The following is a 21071-nucleotide window of genomic DNA, read 5'->3' as shown; positions in this document are numbered from 1 at the left end:
TAAATCTATCTCCAGTGAATCTAACTGATGGAACCTGACCTGTAGTTTTTAGCTTTCTAGCTTTTGCAATACAAGGAAGCACACCAGAAAGAGGGGGGATGAATGCTGGAGACCATCAACTGTGTCCAACATGCAATTGTTATGGTTGTTAATGCAGATAATGCATTAAGAAACTTGGCACAGTGTCTGGCACATAGAATTTTTCAATACATGTTAGCTCTTATTTTTATTGGGCCAGTGCATCAGCGAGCATAGCCTGGCCCTGCCCACAGAACCCTGGCAGAGAGAAGCAGCCACAGAAATGCGATGCTGGGCAGGGTGCTATCCATGGTGCTGTTCGTGGTGCTGTCCATGGTACTGAGCATCCTTTTGCAGGTGCCAGCCACCTGCTGCCTTATTTTAGCAGGTCTAACAGCAAAGTGGAACCCAAATCCAATTACCCCATGCTGGGGGTTCAGGGGTGACTGAGGGGCTTCTGGAGGAAGGTTGACCTCAGTCCTAGGACAAGGATAGCAAAGGCAATAGCCAACATTTGTGGAACTCATAGTTTACAAAATGTCTTCATGTACCAGCTCCTTTACTCTCATAACCACCCTGGTGTAGGCAGGACAGACACAATCATATCTATTTTCTAGACGACAAAGCTGAGAAGAATGACGTTAAGTCATAGTTAATAAATAACACAGCCAGATTCATACTCCGTCTCCTGACCCAAAATCATATTCTGCCTTTGCTCCGTGCTGTGACCTGGGGAGCAGGCATGTAACCAGCGACATGCCATGGGGAGGTAAAAATGAGTGTGCTTTCTAGCTTCTTACACAAATCATCCCAAATTTATTATTTCCTTTACCTGGGTGTGGCCCTGGGTAAGGGATCGTCCATCTTTCACTGAGGTTTATTCTATAGTGATCATTATGGAAGAACCACAGTAACATGGGACCTGCCATCCATGAGCCCATGGATTTGTTGGATAAGTGGATGATCACGTGCATGGAAAATGAGAGACTAGTGCCAGGAAGTGGTAGCAGAGGCCAACTGTGTAAAGAGGGTGGGGACGAGGTGCAGACTGAGTTACTCATTGGAGGAAAGCTTTGGGGAATAGGATTTGAGCTGGACTCGGGGGCTATAAATGCTGATGAGACCAAGGGCCCCAGCTGAGCCCAGAAGAAGGTGTTTGAGCTCAGTCAGGGTGGGGTGAGCAATTCTGAGAGACATGGGGACAGGAAAGAGGGCAGGCATGATGCCCCACAAAGAAGTGGCCAGGCCAGTAACCTCTGGCATAAGCAGAAATGCAAGTGTTTATAGATTCAAGGGGGTGTTGTTGGCCTCTGTGGATCTGCAGCCAACTTTCCACAGACTCAAAACTGGCTGAAAGGGGTGCAGGAATTCTCCTGTGAGAATAAAAAGACCAGCCTCATGAGCTTCCCATTGCATCATATCAGAGGTACTGAGCCACCCACCATCCTTCATCCCCAAACCACTTCATCCTCCTTCCTTATTTAGGTGGAGTCAGAAAATCTTTTTTGTCTTCAAGAACTCCTGATCTAGATGCAAATAACCCTGGAAATCTTAAGCTGTTGTTTCTCTATCTTGGCTGCACATAAGAATAGACTGGAGATGCTCATTCTTAAAGTCTGGAGTCAGGCATGAGTATCTGGATCTACTAAACACCTTCCAGGTGACTGCACTGACTCCCATCCCCAACCCTAGGCTGAGGAGTCACTGATCCAAGCCCAAGAGCACTGAATGGGAGCCCAAAAACCTAAATTGTAATCCCAAATCCACCACTTTCCCAAGCCTCAGGCAGTTCTCTCAGACTGCTGGCAACCCAGTTTCTTCATATATAAGGTTGGGCAAACTATCCTTTGCTGTGAAGATGTGAGTAGATTGAGACTCAGGGCACTTCAGAGCAAGGAAGGGCTTATTGCCACTTAGGGGAATATTCCTGGCCAGCTAACATTATGGGTGGAGAAGGACATCAGCCAGAACGCTCACTGCAGTAACACTCCCTTCCTCTCCTGCCTCTCCTCCAGAGTACCCAGCCCACTAGCAATGACAGTGAACCCAAGCCACTGAGATGACATCCTGGAAAGGTGGGGAAGGAGAAGATTTGAGAGCAGAAGGCATGGAATGGGAGAGAGATCCAGAGAAGAAGGGGAAGTGGGAGGGGTGCCCATGGTCAGGAACTCATTTATTTAAGGTTCAGGACCATGGGAAATATTCTTTCTTGTTTTTAACAAAAGGAGATGAATTATTGAAAAGCAGAAGTCCAGGTGGGAGTAAGGGTTGGGGGACAGATGCTGTGGCTTTGTGCACTTGGTGAGGGACAGGGTTGGGAGAGGATGTGGGGATAGCTCCCTACCCACAGCTTATTCTCCTAGGATGTGGCTTATGGCTACAGTGATATGCTCCTCCAAAACAAATTTCAGGCCCTGTAGACCAGCTGCTAGGAACTCCTGGGGTTGCTGGAGCAGAGTGGGCTCTGGCAATGTCGGGAAATTCAGGCTGTAGGCTGTCTCTGAGACATCTGGAGTCCCAGGTCCAGCCTGGCCCTCAGACACCTCCCATTGAAACGCCTCATCTTACAGACAGGAGACCCAGAGAAGGGAAGGTACTTACCCAAAACCAAACAGGTGGCCCAGAGATTAGCTCTCCTGGAATCCCTCAGTCTACAGTACTTTCCACAGCATCACCCTGAAAGGCTGGTAAGACTTCTAACCCTGGACCAGGGCTTGAGTGGGGTCATCCCCCTCCTCTGGTCCCCTGCCCAGCACTGCCAGCCCAGCAGAGGCCCAGAGGGTCCAGAAGGTAGCAGAGCAGAGAGTTACAAACTGCCTGGGTTTGAGGGCCAGCTCTGCCACTCACGGCAGCTTTTGCCACTAGAGACCAGGAAGGGGAGGAAATTGGAAGGGAGAGAAGCTGCACACTCCCTGATCAGATAAGATGTGCAGCTGAGGAGGGAACCTGAGAGTCCTGACTCACCAGCCAGCATTAAACCACCTCTCATTGCCCCCACTTTGGCCCCAAAAGCAAGGCTGACATTTGCTTTTCTACACAGGAAGAACAGAGGCAACGGCCACCTATAGGCTGCAGTTTGCAGGGTACTGGACAGTCTTTCCCATACCCTGCAGTGTTCCTCTTGCCTATACTAGAACAGAGCAGGTGGAAGGAGACTAGGAAAGGTCCAGTCTGGGTCCCTCATCACCACCTCACAAATAAGCTGTTGACAACGATGACAGTACCGGCCAATACTGAGCACATACATTTCTCAAGCACTATGTGAATGGCTTTATGTGAATTACCATATTTCATGCTCACAGTAACCCAGCAAGGCAGCACTCCTGTTATCCTCACTTTCTAGAGAAGGAAACTGAGGTTCAGAGAGGTGAAGTCACTGTCCACAGTCATACAACAAGGGCAGATCTTGGATTTAAGCTTAAACACTCTGTCTTCAGAAAGCCCACTTACCCCCACTGCCCGAGACGGCCTCTCTGTGCTCTGCTGTGAATTTGTGCCCACAGATAGGAGTTCCCTGATACCCTTGTACCAGGCAGATTGGTGCCCCTGCTCTGTGTTCCTCCAGCATCCTTGGATTTCAAGTTGCATTCTTTCTAGTGCTGATGCTGTGGTCTCCAGTAAGCTTTCTGCCCCTCTAATTCACACCCAAGGGCTATCTCTGCCTCCAGAAAAAAAGGTCTGGGCATGGTTTAGGGGTGAAGACAAAAGGGGGGCATTGCTCTCAGTTTCCACAATCTCTGTTGCCAAGGAAGCTGAGGAGGGTGGTGAGGTAGGGGTGAGGCTCTCCTCTCTCTCTTCTTCCTCGCTGCCTCTTTGGGGTGGGCAGCCAGATGAACTGCAAGCTTGCACTAGACCCAACCCTGCTAGATGGCTTTCACCCTGCTCCAAGCTTAGAGGCTGGGACTTTGTAGTTAGAGTCCTCCCAGGCAGAATGGTGGCCTGGCCGAGCAATCCTCTCCCCAAATCCTGAAGCCTATGAACTGCCTGAAGAGAACCTCATGTTTATACTTTCAGAGTCTGCACAGGGCCTGGGAGGAGCAGATATGCAGCAAATTCTTATTGAATGAATAGATGAACAACTGAAAGAACAAACCAGTGATCCATGCTATACTCTAACCATGACTTCATTTTCACAGTCCCCAGATACCATGCTCTGTCTCCCCTCTGGGTCTTGGCCAATTCAGTTCCCTCTATGCATGCTGCCTACTGCACTGTGCTCATGCTGACAGCACTCACATCTCAGCTTAGGGGCCACTGCCTCACGGGAGTGACCACATCCTCACAGGAGGATGGCCCTCCCTGGGGCCCCTTTACCTGGGCTGTTAGAGTGCGCTGGGCTGCGTGGCGGGGTGTGCTTTCCATGCTTATGTGTTTCCCCAGTGAGTCTGGGAGCCTCAAGGGGGTGCAAACCAGGTCTGCCAGGTCCCCAGAGCCTGGCCCATAGTAAGTACTCAACCCTTCTTAATGGAAGGAAGAATGAAAGGAGAGAGAATAGATGGAGGGAAGGAGGGAGGGATGCTTTGGGAATGAGAGAGAATGAGGGAATGGAAGTTGAGTGGAAAAGAGCAGTGTCCAGGAATCAACCCTCCTTAGAGCCAGATGGAAGCCAGAACTCCTCACATCCCAGGAACCCTTCCCCTCTCTCATGCACAGTGTTAACCAAATAATAACAGCAGTCCAAGTCCTTAGGCCTCCACAGCAGTTCATCGTGCTCTTTCACATCCTTGGCCTAGTTCCAGTCCTCTAGACATCCCTGAGAAGGGCTTATATGCTATTCCCCTCATTTTAAAGATGAGAATTCAACAAATGGTGCCAGATTACTGGACAATCCCCAAGAGACGCACTTAGACTCTTACCTCATACATGCAAAAATTAGCTCAATATTGATCATAGATTTCAATGTAAGAGCTAAAACTATACAATTTTTAGAAGCAAATGTAGAAGAAAATCGTTAAGACATTGGATTAAGCAGTTTACTTAGATTCAAAACCAAAAGCGTGGTCCATAAAAGAACAATTTCATACACTGGACTGTATCAAAATTCTAAACTTTGGTTCTTCCAAAGATACCAGGAAGGAAATGAAAAAAGAAGCAAAAGACTGGAGAAAACTATTTACAAAACAGATACGTGATAAAGGACCAGCATCCTGAGCATAAAGATGAGGAAAGAGGCCCTTAGAGATGATGCCCATAGGGACAGCCTGGGTCCCTAAGTCACCAGTCTCCCCACTGCATTTGTCTTTTGCAGCAGCTGCACAGCTAAGTGGAGCCTGCAGACCTGACTTTGACCCTCTCAGGAGAACTGACTCAGGTAGGGTAAGTCTTGGCAAGTCCCTCAGACCCAGATGTGCCCCCAACCTGCTTCCTCAGCTAGGGCACCCCCTAGTGGCTACCAGCAGAACTGTGGCTTCCTGCGGCCGAAGACATCGCCTGCATTTGCTGAGACACCCCATCCCTCCCAGGGATCCTAGAAATGCCACTGCTGCTACTGTGACCCTGGCGGAAGGTGTACTGTTAAGATGTACCATGTTCAGTGTAAACAATTATAAGTTTACATTTGGTTGAACATGTTAGTGTAAATGAGTTAACCAATAACCTGGGGTAAAAACACTGTGGGCAGCCTAGGCAGAAAGACAGGGGAGCAGAAAGTCAGGAAACTTAAAAATGAGGCTCTGTTAGATGCTAATCTGAGGGTAGGAGGGTGATTCATGTGGTCTCCTTCCTTCCTCCAGAATTAATGTTATTATGCCTTTCCCCCTATTTTTATGAATTAATACCAGAAGCCCAGACTCTCAGGCCACCTCCCATCTCCTGCATGCCAGGCCCTTTACCTTCATTTCCTTCTCCATTCTCATCTCCCAATCCTTTCCAAATCCTGAAACCATTCCACTATGCCATCTGGACTCTCCATCCACTTTTTATTTTACAAATACCTATGTGATGCTTCCTGGGCTCCAAGTCCTGTTCTCCATGACTGACAGACCCTAACCCACTTAGTCCTCTTAATTGCACTGTGAAGTGGGTGCTAATTGCTAGCACCATCCCCATTTTACAGATGAGCCCATGAGACCCAGAAACACCCCCAGTTCCTCAGTGCCTCACTCTCTCCCTTTGAACTGGAACCACAGACTCCCCAGGACTCAGCTTCTCTCCCAACCCCCTCAGGGATGGCTTCTGTTTCTCCCCCAAGACCCCTGGCCTGGGGATGGAGAGACGTCTTTCTTGCTCCTCTTTGCAAATTCCAGGTCCCTCCTTCCTCCCTTTGAAGCCCCCGTCTTGGACCCACTATTCCTGTCTTCATTCTCACTGACGTCAATAGCCACACATCCACAGAGATAACGATCCTGCTAACTCTCTAGCCTCTCAGTTCCTTGACACTGCCCAGCTGCTCACTCCATGGTCAGGCCCTGGACCTTATCACTACCAGTAACTGCAATCCCTTTCTAATCTCAGGGTCACACAGCTCATTTTCCAGCACCCATGTCCTATTCTGTCCGCTCACGCCCTCTAGGACTCAGCAGGTCTTCCCAGTTGGAACTCCAGCACCTTTCGCTGTTTCTCGCCCACCCCGTGTCTCATTTCTCTCCTTACCTGGCTCAAATTCCACAGCCAGTCACAAACACCTTCAACCTAACACCTTGCCTACACCTTCAACACTCTTGTCTAATTTCATACTTGCTTGGAAAACCTCTGCCCTGGCTACATTTAGCTGTCTGCCTACTCCACGTCTACAACTGCACAGATGAATACAGCTGGGGAAGGCACAATGGGTGTGGCTGCTCTGGTCTGTTAAAGACCTTGAGCCTCAATGGGCGCTCAGTGCTTCCCAGCAGTCCTACTACCATCCATCCACTACCCCAGTCCATTCTCTGGATCATTCCTGGGCTTCAGTTTCCACCTTTTTTCCCTGTCCACAAACATCCCACATATGCCCTCTGCCCACCACCAGCACTGCACAGGCACCCGAGACTCCATCCCCTCTTCATGGAGGAAACAGAAGCAGTGAGGAATGTGTGTCCACACGCCACACCAGGACACCTGCTCCCCTCCTGCTACTGTGGGTCAACTGTCCAGCTCTAGGTGAAGGCCAGGTTTTCCACTTGGGCACTAGTTCCCCACCCCTCCCACACCCTCACCTTGCTCCAGTGATTCCCCATCTCTCCTGTCCCAGCAGATGTTTATTTCCTACTGGATCATTCCCGTCAGTGCACCCTGTGCTACTGGTTCCCGCCCTGCCCTGTCCGCCTCTCAGCACTCTCTTGGGGAGTTGTTCCTGCCCCTTGGCTCCAACCCTCTCCTCTCACTCTCAGGCGCCTGTTCAGTCTGACCACTACGAGCCTCCAAGTTGCTTCAACTATGGCTAATTGTCAGCTGTCGTCTTACTTGGCCACATCAACACAACGGGCCCCTGCCTTCTACAGGAGACATTTTCCTTTTTTGGCTTCCAGAGCATCACCCTCTTCCAGGGCTTCCTCCTTCCTCACTGGCTGCTCTTCTCAGTCTCTTTCTGTTTCTTCCTCATCTGCCTAATCTCTCCACACTGGAGCATCCCAGGGCTCAGACTGTGACCTCCCCATATGCTCGCTCCTTTGGTGACCAAGTTCCACGTCCCTAAGAGTCATCTGCATACTGGTGACTCCCACATGTATGTCCGCAGTCTACCCTCTGAACTGCAGCTCACGTATCCACAGCCTACTCAACATGTCCAAACTCCTGATGCCCCCAGCACCCTGCACTTCCTGTCTTTCCCATCCAGTAATAGCACCTCTATTTTTCTGGTTGCTCAAGCCAAAAACCTTAGAGGCATATTTGACTCCTCTCTTTCATAGTCCCTGTCCAACCTGTCAACATATCTAGTTGGCTTCACCTTCAAAATATTTCTACAATCTGACCACTTCTCACCACCTCCATTGCTTGCATTCAGGTCCAAGCTACCCTTATCTCCTGCCTTGATTGCTGCAATATCCTCCTAACTGGCCTCTCTATTTCTACCTCTCTGCTTGCCCTGGCCCCATGTATTCTCAGTACAAGGGTCAAAGCGGTTCTATCAATGCATAAGTCATTTCACGTCACTCCTTGGTTCAACCCCTTTTACCACCACCTACCAATCCTCCCCCCGCCCCGCCATGCCCTTCACTCTACCTTGTCCAGCCATACAGGCCCACTTGCTCTTCTTCAGTGCTGCCTGTTGCTCTGCTTCAAGTGGCCTTTGCCCCATAGCTATATTTGCTCCCTCTCTTCAAGACTTCGCTCAAACACCCTCCTCTCAGTAAGGTCTTCCCTAACCACTCACTTTACGATCGTAATCTCACCCTCATTCCTGCACTGCTTCTTCCCACTAGAATCTCAAGAAGGAGGGATTTTATTTATCTTGCTCACTGATGCATCACCAACATTAGTCTGGCACAAGGCAGTTGTCCACTACATATTTGTTGAATGAATGAATGAGCCTGCTTTTCTTAAATGGTCATGAAGAACTTCCACGGTAAGAAGAGGTCTCGGCTTAAACAAATGCTCTTAAAATCACAGCAACTTTGTGGATAAGTCCAAACAGCTGCCCATTGCCTCCAGTTTTCACCTGCTCTTCCCACTCTTATCCATGCTTGAAGAATATTGATGCCAGTGCCCAAGAGCTCTGCATTTGAGTCTTAGGCTCACTGGAGTGGTTCAGGTCCCTGGGCAGATGCTGGTCTCCTGGTTCGAGTTTGATGTAAGACAGTGACATTACTGAGCACAGCTGTGTGCCAGGCACTCATGATCCTTACCTAATTTAGTTTTAGGAGCTATTGCCTTTCCTGAAAATTGGATAAGAGAATTTTAGGACATTAGAGATGATCATCTGTGAGCCCTCTCTGTACAGGCAGCCCATGAGTTCAGTGGTTCGGTTCTTCAGATTTAGTATTTGCACCCTATGATCTTACCCACCTTTGTGAAGTGTGTTGATTTATATATAAGAAAAAGCTTCACAAAGGTAGAATTAGGAATACATATTTGGATGTGCATTTTAGGAAGACACATTTGAATATGCATTTTATAACTCTTTTTATAAAGGGAGCAAGTGGTACAAAATAAAGATGTTCCCAAGGGACCTGGGCTATTCTTCTGTCTCAGAACTGGATTTGTGGAAGCTGTGCTCCTAGGTCAGGGCTATGTGCCATCTCAGGGCTGACCCTCCTGCCTGACCAATTGCAGGCTGACACTGGGCACTGGGTTTGAAGTGTATTCAGTGCTCCTCCCCCAAATCCCAGCAGGCTTCTGAGTTTCAGCATGAGAGGAATTCCTTGTGTCTGACCTGGACACCCCTATCTTCGCCAGGGAGCCTCCCAGGATGTCTGTCTCGCCAAACAACCTGAATTTGGTGGAAAAGGCACCAAATGTATCAGCAAGGGACTGCTTCCAATCTCGGAGCACCGTCCTGCAGGGGCAGCCCTTTGGAGGGGTCCCCACCGTGCTGTTCCTCAACGTCATCTTGTGGGTGGTGAGTCCCAGGCACTGTGGTGGGCAGACCACGAGGTCTCAGCTGGGGCAGCTGGTTGAACCTTCATAGTGATGCCACAGGGCCTCCTGCTGTCCAAATGGACCCCACCAAATGGTTCCCAAACGGGAACTCGCTGGTCTGCGTGGGTGGGCCTCAGGAAAGAGGGGGCTGCAGGAGCAGGCATAATTCCTAAGATTCTCTTCCATGTGCCATTGTCCAAAGGCCCTCCTGGCCAGTGTCCTTGGGCCTTCCTTCTCCCTCTCATTGCTGATTTCTTCAAGGAGCGTTCTTGTGCCATAGTTCTAAATATGCCACCAGCACCTTCATTCAACAAACTCTGAACATCCACTCTGTGCCAGGAATCCGCAAGGCACTGGGAATCCAGAGTTGAAAGAGCCAGCCACTTAGTTTGGAGGCCCTAGGGAGGCCCCTGGGGACCTCAGGGACAGGGTCTCCCCCATGAGAATTCAGGGACCACCAAGGGAAGACATGAGCTTTCTCACCTGCCGTCACCTTTCCTGGCCTGTAGCTCATCATTCTGGTTTACTCCTTCCTCCGGAAAGCTGCGTGGGACTATGGGCGCCTGGGTCTGCTGATCCACAATGACAGGTGAGGAGAGGCTGGGGCCTGGAGGAGTGAGCTGCTGGCAACCCTGGAAGATGTGCCGCCACAGCCAGGATGTGGCTCTGACCTGTGCCCTAGCCACAGCGGGTGACCCATCAGCCATCCCTGCCCCTGCTCTGGCCCTCCCTGCAGGTAGGGAACTTGGAGGGCAGCCACCTATGGGCACCAGGCCACTTTTTTCTCAGATCCAGACTTGCTGAATCCTGTGACTCCCAAGATGTTCTGGGGGATTATCGTCTGTCCCCAGAGATGTGTACAGCTCAGCGAACAAACTGGGGCATGCCCACTCTTGGGCAGGAGGGGACTGCAGCCCCAAGGCAGGCACCTGAGGCCTTTCCTCTCCTTTTCTACCTCCCTGGCCTTCCCTGGCCACAGCCTGACCTCGCTGATCTACGGGGAGCAGAGTGAGAAGACGTCTCCCTCGGATATTTCCCTGGAGATAGAGCACAAGGACAAGGTGGGTGCCAAGGCGGCCTGAACTGGGGGGCCCTGGCTCTGGGGCAGCCCTGGCATGTGCAGGAAGGAGCCCGCTCACAGTCAGGGGCTGTGCTGCCAGCCACACCCAGCCACTTCTGGCAGCATGACCTTAGACAAATTCCTCGGCTTTGCCAAGCCTTTTTCCCCATCAGAAAGATGGAGATATTAACCATACCTACCTCCTAGGATGCCAAGTATTAAATAATTCTACTATTTTAAAGAGATTTTTAAAACTAGTTTTTCTACTCTTCTCAAATCTCCAATCCTTCTTACAGCCCCAATCCTGCCCCAGTTTCCCACTCTAAGCCAAGGAACTCACCTCCCACTTCACATAGAAGATTCCAGACATCAGGTAGGGATTCCCTCAATCTCCTGCCACCCAACTCTCCCACGTGGAGCCCAGTCTTCTCCTTCCTTCTCTTCCTGTGGAATGCTAGTCCCCGACCAGAGCATGCTCGTTCACTGAGCCCCTTGCTAGGAAGCACCTGCCGTGGGCCAGCCGCTGCTCAGCAGACTGGAGTCCTGTCTCATGGCACTTTCCTCCTGGGTGAGAGACGCCAAGTCAGATGCGGATAGGACAGCGGTAAGGGCAAGAAGGCAAAAAGGGGCAAGGAAGGCCCCTACCAGCAATGGAACAGAGCTGGAACATTATAGATGGTGGTCAGGGATGGTCTTGGGCATAAGATGACATCTGAGCAGGGACTTGAATGCAGAGGGTGGGGGGACCACGAGACCCTCCCTTGCCCCCACGACTGCCGGTCTCCTTCTGCCCCATCATAGCCCTACTCCTGAAAGACAGGCTGTGCTTGCTGTCTGCATTTCCTCACGTCCGCTCCCTCCCCAACCCACTGAATGTGTCCCACCCCTGTCACTCCACCCAGACGGCCCCAAGGTCATCAGTGGTCCTGTGCCACGAAATCCGGTGGACATTCCTCATTTCTCATTTCAGCTGCTCCCTCTGAAATGTCAAATACTGTAGACCATCCTCCCTTCTTGAACAGGCACTTTTGGTTGCTTCTATGATGTTATGCTCTCTGAGTTTTCCTTCTGCCTCTCTGCCCATTCCTCCTCCATCCCTTTGCGGGCTCCCCCTCGCACCTGGGGTTCCCCGCTGATCCCAGACCCACCCCCTCTAGCTCTCCACTTCCCTGCCAGGCAGGGTCACCCACACTCACCATTTCTGTTGCCACCTCTACATGGATCGTTCCTGAATTTTCCATCTCTAGCCAAACCTCCCTGTGGGTTCCAGCCGCAGTTATCCAGTGTGCTTCAATACACCCACGAGGATACTGTAAAGTCATTTCCTGTTCAATACATCTAGAACATGCCATGACATCCCTCCTCCCCAACCCGTTCCTGGATCGCTGCTCTCAGAGTCTTCCCGCCATCCACCCAGGTGCACTGCCCTTGCTCCTGCCCAGGCTGATGGGCAGTCAGCTCATTACCAAGCGTCACTTCCACCTTCCCAGTTTTGTTTTTTTCTCTCCACCTCTCCCCCACTCCCCACTTGCTAGGATGACTCTGGTGGCCTCTAACTGATCTCTTTATGCCAATGCTTGCTCCCTACCGCATCCATTTTCTACCTACATCCAGAGTAATGCCCATGGAAGGGAACACACATTTCACTGTGTAGACCTTCAATGGCTTCTGAATCCTTGGGGAATAAATTGCAGGTGCCTGCCTAGCCATGGTCTCATGATCTGGCCTCTTGTCCACCTGTCCAATTTTTCCCTCTCAACTGCCCCACCCCTGGCCACAGTGACTATCTTTTAGAGCCTCAGAAGTGCCACCCCTTCCCTCCATAGGGCCTTCCACCTGCTCTGCCCTCTCCCCTTCCCCGTCTCCAGTTAACAACCTCACCCTTTGTTCAGATTTTGGCTCAAGCACCACTTTCCCAGGGAGCCCTGTCCAGCCCGTCTGGGTCCAGCTCCTTTGTTACATACTCACAGAAAATACACTCCCTTCCTTCCCACTCTTAGCCCAGTCTGTCCCGATCCCTCGTCTACACGCTCGGACCTGTGTGTCTGCTTCCCCAGCGAGAGCAGGCACTGACCTGGTGGTGTTCACCACTGTCCCTGACCCGGTGAGCCTGCCGTGTAATTAACACCTGGTTTGTTGGATGTGATGACTCAGTAGAACCATATTCCTTCTGTTATGATCCCTCCAAAACCTTGTCCCGTTGCTTGCCAGGACCTGCCCTGAGCAGGTCCGGGATGCCTCAGACCACTTCATCTCTTAAAGGTTCCTCTTTGAGACAAGGACAGTCACGCCTACCTTGCAAGGTAGCTCTCAGGTTTATTTTTAGAAACATCACTTTGGTTGGTGTTTGGGGTATTTTTTTGTGCAATGACAGAGATCATTTTATTTTTAAAATACCTAAGAATATAAATCATTATGGCAGCAGTGGAGCATCCCAGCAGAAGAGGGAGAAGTTAGACAAGAAGGGAGAGTGTAGGGACATGGCCCCTGTAGTGCTTGGCCAGAACGGTGGGGCCTCAGCTAGGCTGAGTGGTGTTGGAAGCAAGTGAGTCACCGTAGGGCCCCAGGCAAAGCAGGGCAGATGTCCTCACCCATGTGGCAGGGAGCGGACAGGAGGAGGCCACCAAAATGGGTGCAGTGAACTGACTGCTGGCACTTGATGTCTGCTGAGTGGGCTCTTGGGAACTTGTGGGCATTTCCTGCTTGGACGAGGAGAAGAGGGGAGATGCGGTCTGCTTCTCAGGCCTGCTGTTCAGCTGCCAAGTTTTCTGAATGGTTTGTGTCTTTCAGAGCTACAGTGTACATTCGGAGGAGTGTGTATGTGTATATGTGGGTGTGTGGGTGTCTGTGAGACAGAGATGCTCACTCACACATCTGTGTGTGTGCGATTTTCATAGGCCCATAGGCCCCACTTCTACTCAGGACCTCTGCCCTTTCATGGACAGTCCTGTTTGTGTGAATTACAGGACGTGTACATGCCTTGTGTGGTATACACCTGTATACCTGTCTTGGAAGGGGTGGAGGTGATTCCCAGAAGGTGTGTCCTCCACTGTGTATAACCACTAGGGCCCATCAACAAACCTGCCTAATAAATTGTACCCCTATTTGCCCTAAGGTGGGTGGTGGAGGAAGACTCTTCACGTGGGGTGGAGTGGCTAGACTTTCATCCCAAATTTTGTCTAGCAATTCACCCCCTCCCTGGGGACATTCCCAATTGCTGCTGCCACCATCATGCTATTCCCTTTCACTCCTCTGACTCAGACCTGCGCCTCTGGGCCCACTTGGGTCATGCTCCTGTTTATTAGCTGGCCGCTGGTGGCTGACCCCTACTTGATGGACAGCCCACAGGCCACATGCATGGGGAAGGGACATTTCACAAAGAAAGCAATGAGGGACAGACAAAAAGCAACTGACGTCTACCCCCTAAAGGATCCCTTCTCCCCCTCCAGTCCAAGGCCCACTTTCTCAGCCCCCGATTCCTGTAAATGGATGCTGATGGCATTAATGTCACCTCACTTCGGGGGAGACACAGCCCTCAGCAGTCACACTGGTTCCAGATGGAGCCGGCTTCCATCCAGTACTCAGGCTTTCTTGCTGCCGTCACTTGCCTGGGAAGGAGGCCCCTTCGGGACGCTGCCCTCGCACTGCCTGGGTTCCCAGAGCGGGGACGGGTGGGGACGGGCAGGTCCAGGCCTAGATTTTCTCACATTTTCTCTCTTTTTTCCCCAGCACTTCTATTCCTGGTTCTTCAACACCATCACCATGAAGTAAGTGCCTGAGCTTCCCAAGCGTGTGAGAGCAGCATTTCCTCATTTGGGGGAAGGTGGGAGGGGAGTCTGGGCCTGAGGTCTGTACCCCAGTCCCCACACCCCGCGGACCACCTCAGTCCAGCTTGGGCAGAGAACTCATTCCAGGGCTACAGTTGGTGAAATGGGAACTGGACATAGCCCATGTCCTGTTTTATCTCTGCCACAGCCCTCAGGAAAGAACCACTGTCACATGCTTATAAGAACACTTTTATGAACTCTACACCAGGGAAAAGAAATCCTTCCTGAATTCTTTGTGCTTTATTTCTATGAGCATAGTTTGTCACATTTGCAAAATGGAAAAAATAAAACCCACTGGGCAAAAGGGCAGGTTTCTCCTCTGAGCCTCAGCTAGCAGATTGCAGAGGGACCACCCTTTGCCCACCTCACCTTCTGGGTTTCTTTACTGCCAGACCCTCCTTAGCAAGAAAACGGACCCCAGGTCACCTGTTCTCTCCTGAGTCCCTGTACCAGCCTGATGCTTCAGCTGGGCACTTAGCAGAACTCTATGCACCCCCCACACACATACACATACATGTGTGCACACAGCTCTGCCCCCCACCTCAGGGCCCTGTATGTTCCTGGGCTCTCCCTAAACATCCCCTATCCTTCCTGCCCTTCAAACCCCTCCTCCAGGGTGCTTTCTTGCCTGGTGAGACCTCCTTAGGGTGCGATCTCCCAGCTCCCCAGAGGCCAGTGATCCAGGGGCCTGGCTGGACTCGTTAATTTGCTTCTTTGCAGAGGCTCAGAGGACTTCTTCCTTCAGGTGCCTCCATGCTCACCAACCAAGGGCCTGGCTGGGAGCATTCACACATTTCCCTAAGACCCCCAAGCCATCCCCATGAGCCACACCGGCAAACCCCTCTTCCCCCAGACCTGCTAAAGGGCCTGAAAGCCTGTCAGGGCAGAGGGCACCCTGACTGGGCCCTGGGAAAACCATGCTGGGCTTAGGACCAGCAGCCTCTGGTGTTTGGGCTCCACCTTGGTAACAGGCGACTCCCCACGGCCTAGGCCTCCAGTCAGCCTTTGTTACTCATCTGAGTCCCCAGAAAATGACAGAGCTAGTTTGTATGTGGTTCAAGAATCTTAGCCGCATGTGGGGTGAGTGAAGGGGACACTATTTCTTGGCACCATTTCTGGTTTTGCTTTGTTAATCTTTGAAATATGCATGAGCTCACATAAATACATCTTCATTAAGAGAAGCATGGAAGTTCACCTCTAGTCTCTCACACCCCTCTTCACAACCCTCCTAGAAGCAATCCCTGTCAACAATTTCAAGGGAATTTAACTTTTTACTTTTTGACAAGCATTAGTCTATTTTTATATTTTTAAAATAACCAGTAATATATATGAACATTTGGAGTTTGTTACCTTGTGAGGCTGTACTGGCTATAGGTTCCTGGGTTTAGTAAGTTCAGGCATGATGGGCAGGGGTGTGAGGGCAAATGAGCCGGCTCTCTGCTGCAAGAGATAAGGGAAACTGGGATGCACGGGCCTGCTTGAGCTGACCACGTCCTCAGGAGTAGGATAGTTTGAGGCTGACTTTCTTATTTTCTCCACCGTCCGCTGACACGTTAATGGGTAGACACAGGGAAGGAAAGAAAGTGTCTGTGCATGTATGGGGGGTGGGGGATAGGTACAAGCAAAACAGCAAAATTCCATGTGGTAGTGTCTCTGTGGTGTGCATGGAAGTATGACATAAAAGACACATGTCATTGCATTGGGGCAAGTCTGTGTGTACAGCTATGTGAGTGTGCATACCTGGTCCTGCAGGTCAGTGGGAGGTCAGTGGGCACAGCTGTGTGTGTCTTTGTGAGAATCCTTTGCTCCCATCCCCACTCCACCCAAGGACCCCCCTCCATTGGGAGCATATCATCCAGGAAGAGAGGAAAGCTAGACATCCTAGTATGCATGCTGCCCCCTTGGGGAGCTGTGTCTAGAAGACAGCTTAATAGAATGAATTCACTGAGCAGGGACAAGGAAAAAAATAGAGTTTTAAATAACTCCCTAGAGGGGAAGTTGAAAACCCTGACAATATGCTCTTTGTAGTATCGTTTAAAAATAAATCTGAATCCTGGACTGGATGCTAGAAGTTGCCCACAACCTATAAGCCTGACCAGAAGGCAAAGGTGAGTAAACTATGGGACATCTACCAGTGGAGTAGGGAGGCCATCTTGGATCTGGGCATGAACCAGTGCTCCACAGACAGAGGCCACTGTCACCGTTGTTACTGCACAACCATGGAAACATCTAGACAAAATGAAGAACAGTTGGAGAAGGCTTGAGATTAAATGCTAAGCAAAAGAGCAATGCATTGAATACTGTTTATACTATAGTTACTAAGTTAAACCAGTGTGATAACAAGAAACTAAAGGAAATTACCAAAATGCTTAGTAGTCATCACCTTAGGTTGGATGAGATTATAGATGAATGATTTTCTTCTGTTTTGCATTTTCCTAAATTTCTAAGATGCTTCTGTATAACAACACATGCTTTTAATTTTTTTATTGAATTATAACACAGAAAATTCCACAAAAAGTATATGTCCAACTTAGCACAAAGAAAGCCTATACAGCCACCATCCTGATCAAGAATTAGAGTATTGCCAACACCCCAGAAGCCCTCCCCTCCGCCTCTTCCCTCTCAATTCTCTCCCATCTCCCCAACTCCAAAGGTAACCAGTATCTGGATTTCTAACTCTCTAGTTCAATATTGCCTATTTTTGAACTTTGTATGTAAAATCATTCAGCCTGGGTTTGTGCCTGGGTCTTTCACTCAATGTTGTGTTTGTGAGGTTCAGGTGTGGCCATTCATCTTCATGTCTGTATAGTATTTCATTATACACATATATAAAACATCTTAGTATATCTATTATACATATTACACATATTTATCACATATACATATATATCTCACAATTCTTGTGTCCATCCCACCTTTGATAGATATTTAGGTTTTTTCCAGTCTGGGGCTGTTACAAATAATTCATCTATTAGATTTCTATATGTGTCTCTTGATACATATATGCATGTATTTCTGCGGGGTATAAATCTAGGAGTGGAATTGCTAGGTCACTGGGTGTGCATGTATTCAATTTCTGTCAATAATACCAACTGTTACCCAAAGTGGGCAGAGTGTGTACTCACGAATGTGGAAGAACACCTAGTCCCCCCATGCCTTTGTCAGCACTTGCTAGTGTCTGACCTTCTAACTTCAGCCAGTCTGGCATTGTGGAGTGATATCTCATTGTGGTTTTAATTTAAGGAATTAAAAGAAACAACTTAGAGAAAAACAGGATGCATCTTTGTCCAGTGCCTACGCCATAGCAAGCACTCAAAATGTTTGAAGAAGCAATAGAAGATGGGGTGAACACTTGATTTCAGAAGTGCCTCTGGGTTCCCAAGTGTGTATCTGTAACTTAGCCCCCATCTTTGATATGCCTGTGATATCTAGTGAAATACATTTTAGGTGTAACGGAGGTTCTGAGAAGAAGTGTGATATTTCTAAAAAGAAAATTAAAACTTGAGCGTAGGGTGGTAATCTCTTTTTTTCCTTTTTTTTAAGTTGGAGGGAGCCAAGTTAAACTGTGGCCACAGTGGCTTCTGAGGAACATCCTTGTCTGTGTGTCTCTTCCAGGAATGAAGATCTGATTAGCAAGTGTGGAGACGATGCCCGCATCTACCTCATGTTCCAGTACCATCTCATCATCTTTTTGCTTATCATCTGCATCCCCTCCTTGGGCATCATTTTGCCCATCAACTACACTGGAACAGTTCTGGGTAGGTGGAGCTCAGCAGGCCCTGGGTCTGGGCCACTAGATCTAAGAGGCAGCCTAGTAGATGGAACAGACTCTGGATCTTGGTAGTCTAGAAATCAGAATTTTAATCCCACTTCTCAGGATTAGTTATGTGACCTTAGGCAATCCATGCTTCAGTTCTTTAATGTGGGGACTGGAGCTGATACCTCCTTTGTCTGGCCAGGGCCTGGCACACAGCATGTACATGGTAGTAATTCAGTCTGGAACTGAATGGTTTTCCATGACCCCACCTGCACCTGGCCAAGAGTTCATGGAGGCCTTTGCATGACATGTGACCCACTGCAAACATCCCTGAACCTGAACTTTCCCTGCACGCACTCAGACAGACACAGCAGCATAAGCACAGAATTTGTCTCATGGGAAGCATATTCACACTTGTTCTAACAGGGTAAGTCCTTCTGGCAAAATAACATTGTAGGTAAGGGCTTGGGCTTCAAAGTCAGAAAATACCTTGGTTCTCCAACTTTTACCTACATCTGCTTCCCAGGAAATACCTTTGCCCAATCTAGCAAATTATTTCATTATATTTTATAGCAAAAAATATAAATCAATTTCTCCAGGCTTCAGTTTTCTCAGCTGTCATGGGGATTGGGAGATAATGTGTGTCAGTGCCTGGCACAATGCCTGATACACAGTGAGTACTCAGGGAAGACAGCTGGTATTTTACTTAGAAATATGAAGTGGACAGAGCTGTATGAAGCCTGTACAACTAGGTGGTATAGGATAGCACCTTAAATGCCCTGTTGGGAACCAGTTTCACCCTGATCCTCAGGTTTCTCCTCGGCCAGTAGTAGACCTAAATTAATTCAAAGTCTCACACAGGGCTCATGCCACCAAATACCATTACCAGAGTAAATAACTTCTCAGTCCTGTCTTTCCAGATTCCCACCTTAAGATCTAGTGTGTCAGCAATGATAATATAACTTAGGATTTCTAGACACATTTTCATAAAACCTGGAGATGTCTAAAGTGACAAACTAACACACTTAGCCAGAAGGGTTGACTGTGCAAATGGGGCAGCATCACATTTTCCAGAGTTCCAGGTTCTTGTGATTGTTGCCAGTGGTAACAAGATTGCTGGTTTTGTCATTCGGCTTGTGGTGAGCAGCTGGGTCCCTTTGACAAGCATTTACTATGTCTGCTATGTGCCAGTTCTGCACTGGGAGGCCGTGCCAAGACTTGGTCTCACTCCACAGCCAAGGAGCCCCACACGGCAGTCCCAGGGAGAAGAAGAGGCCTCTTCTATTTTTGTTGGGTGTTGGGGACAAGCTCTGGGGAGATGGAAGGAAGAACAGGATATAGGCAAGCATCTCGAGACTCCAGGCATTCACTCGGAAGCCTTCCATTCTGGGCCCTGCACTGGTCAAGGAGCCGGGCTTGAGGCCAGCGACTTTCTTCTCTTTCAGACTGGAATAGTCACTTTGGCCGGACCACCATCATCAATGTCTCCACAGAGTAGGTACCTGATCCTCTTAGTTCCCATTCTACTGGCTGGGGTCACTGATGGGGAGATAAGGTCCCATGTGTGAGTCTAAAACATGAGCACTGCTTTGCTCATAAGAAAGGCCTGATTTTCTTGGAACCCAGGCCCTGAGGAGGATGCCAGATGTTGCATTCTCTGATGGGACAGGACTCTTGGTGCCTCAGTGTCCCCATCTCTGTAATGGGTGGAGCTACCCAAACCAGCCACTCCTGAAGACCTGGAAGGATGGTCCAGTTAGCCTAGTATGTCCAGCTCCTAGGAGGCAAGGACCCTTTAGCAAGCAGAGATGTAAGGTGGTGTTTCCCTGCCCACAAAACAGTGAGCTATTTTATAGTTCAACCCTCATATGGCTGAACAGGTCATAGGCCAGATTCCCACAGCAGAGGACTGAGGAATCACTTGACCTGGGATCACACCCAACCTCTGTCACTGGCTGGCCAAGGGCGTGGGGCAGTGCACCTTCCTCTCTGAGCTTCATTCCTAATCCATGATGAGGAAAAGCTGTTGGATCTCTCAGCCCCATCCAGCCCTCGTGGTCCAGGAACCCATGGATTTTAATATCAGCCAACACAACTGGTGGCAAAATCAAGAGCCTGGTCCTGTTGGTCCATGCTGAGAAAATAGGGCCACTGGGCATGTTGGCTAGGCTTGGCTGACTTCCTGACGAAGTTGAAACTGCAGTTCCAGCAGGTGTGAGCTAGGATTCACATACTCCTGCCCCACCTCCTTCCCACCCACCACCCCACCCCTCTGCTCCTGCACCCCTGCAATCCATCAAACTCCAAAATCAGCAGAATGGGGCCATGGCATCCTTTCATGTCCCCTTTCAGCCAGCTCCTCCCAGGGGATGTAACACCAGAGCAGAGCTCCCCAGCTTTCCCCAGACCAGCCACTCATGGATGGTCCCTACACCGTCCCAACAAGAAGTGAATTTCAGTAGGGCACCCAAGACCCTTCAACATCCATAAACCCATACTGACAGAGAACTGGAATGTTCCTTGGAGACCATGCAACCTCTCCCCCTCTGTGGAAACTGAGGAACAAAGCCTCTTGCCTGATGGGAATGTTAGGTGATATGTCAGGCACTGGAACCAGTGGTGAGGCATTCTTTTGAAGCAAGGTGCCCTTTTCTCCTCAAATCACACCAAGTAACGTGGGTCTATTTCTGAGCCATCATCCTGGCCAGATGCCTTGGGTCAGCATCATGGGAGCCCAAAGCCCAAGTGCCACCGCTTTTCCCACCCCAGGGGAGGTGGAGCGGACCTACCCTCCTCCCTTCCGGGCCTGTATATGACCCCGGAGTCTCTCACCACAGAGATCAGATGGCCCTTTTGGGCCAGTCACTGCCACTCCAGCCCTTACTTTCCAACAGGGAAAATGAACTTAGTC

General features: G+C 49.7%; 1 protein-coding gene across 9 annotated transcripts in view; it reads left to right on the top strand.

Moving 5' to 3' along the window:
• Positions 1–21071, top strand: part of TMEM63C (transmembrane protein 63C) — a 123357-nt gene that overhangs the window by 80493 nt on the left and 21793 nt on the right. For 6 of the 9 annotated variants that reach the window (XM_037021368.2, XM_037021331.2, XM_037021569.2 and 3 more), the window contains 7 exons: positions 5267–5329; positions 9334–9496; positions 10026–10105; positions 10496–10577; positions 14306–14343; positions 18019–18161; positions 19606–19654. In XM_037021368.2, coding sequence (XP_036877263.1) covers positions 9347–9496; positions 10026–10105; positions 10496–10577; positions 14306–14343; positions 18019–18161; positions 19606–19654 — 542 coding nt within the window. In that variant the 5' untranslated portion in view covers positions 5267–5329; positions 9334–9346. Of the gene's footprint in view, positions 1–5266; positions 5335–9333; positions 9497–10025; positions 10106–10495; positions 10578–10874; positions 10950–14305; positions 14344–18018; positions 18162–19605; positions 19659–21071 lie in introns of those variants that run through there. The other 3 variants (XM_073242083.1, XM_017648453.3, XM_037021671.2) reach the window with 3 other exon arrangements.

Source organism: Manis javanica, chromosome 8, assembly GCF_040802235.1.
Source record: "Manis javanica isolate MJ-LG chromosome 8, MJ_LKY, whole genome shotgun sequence".
NCBI lineage: Eukaryota > Metazoa > Chordata > Mammalia > Pholidota > Manidae > Manis > Manis javanica.
This window is presented reverse-complemented; position numbering and strand designations above follow the sequence as displayed.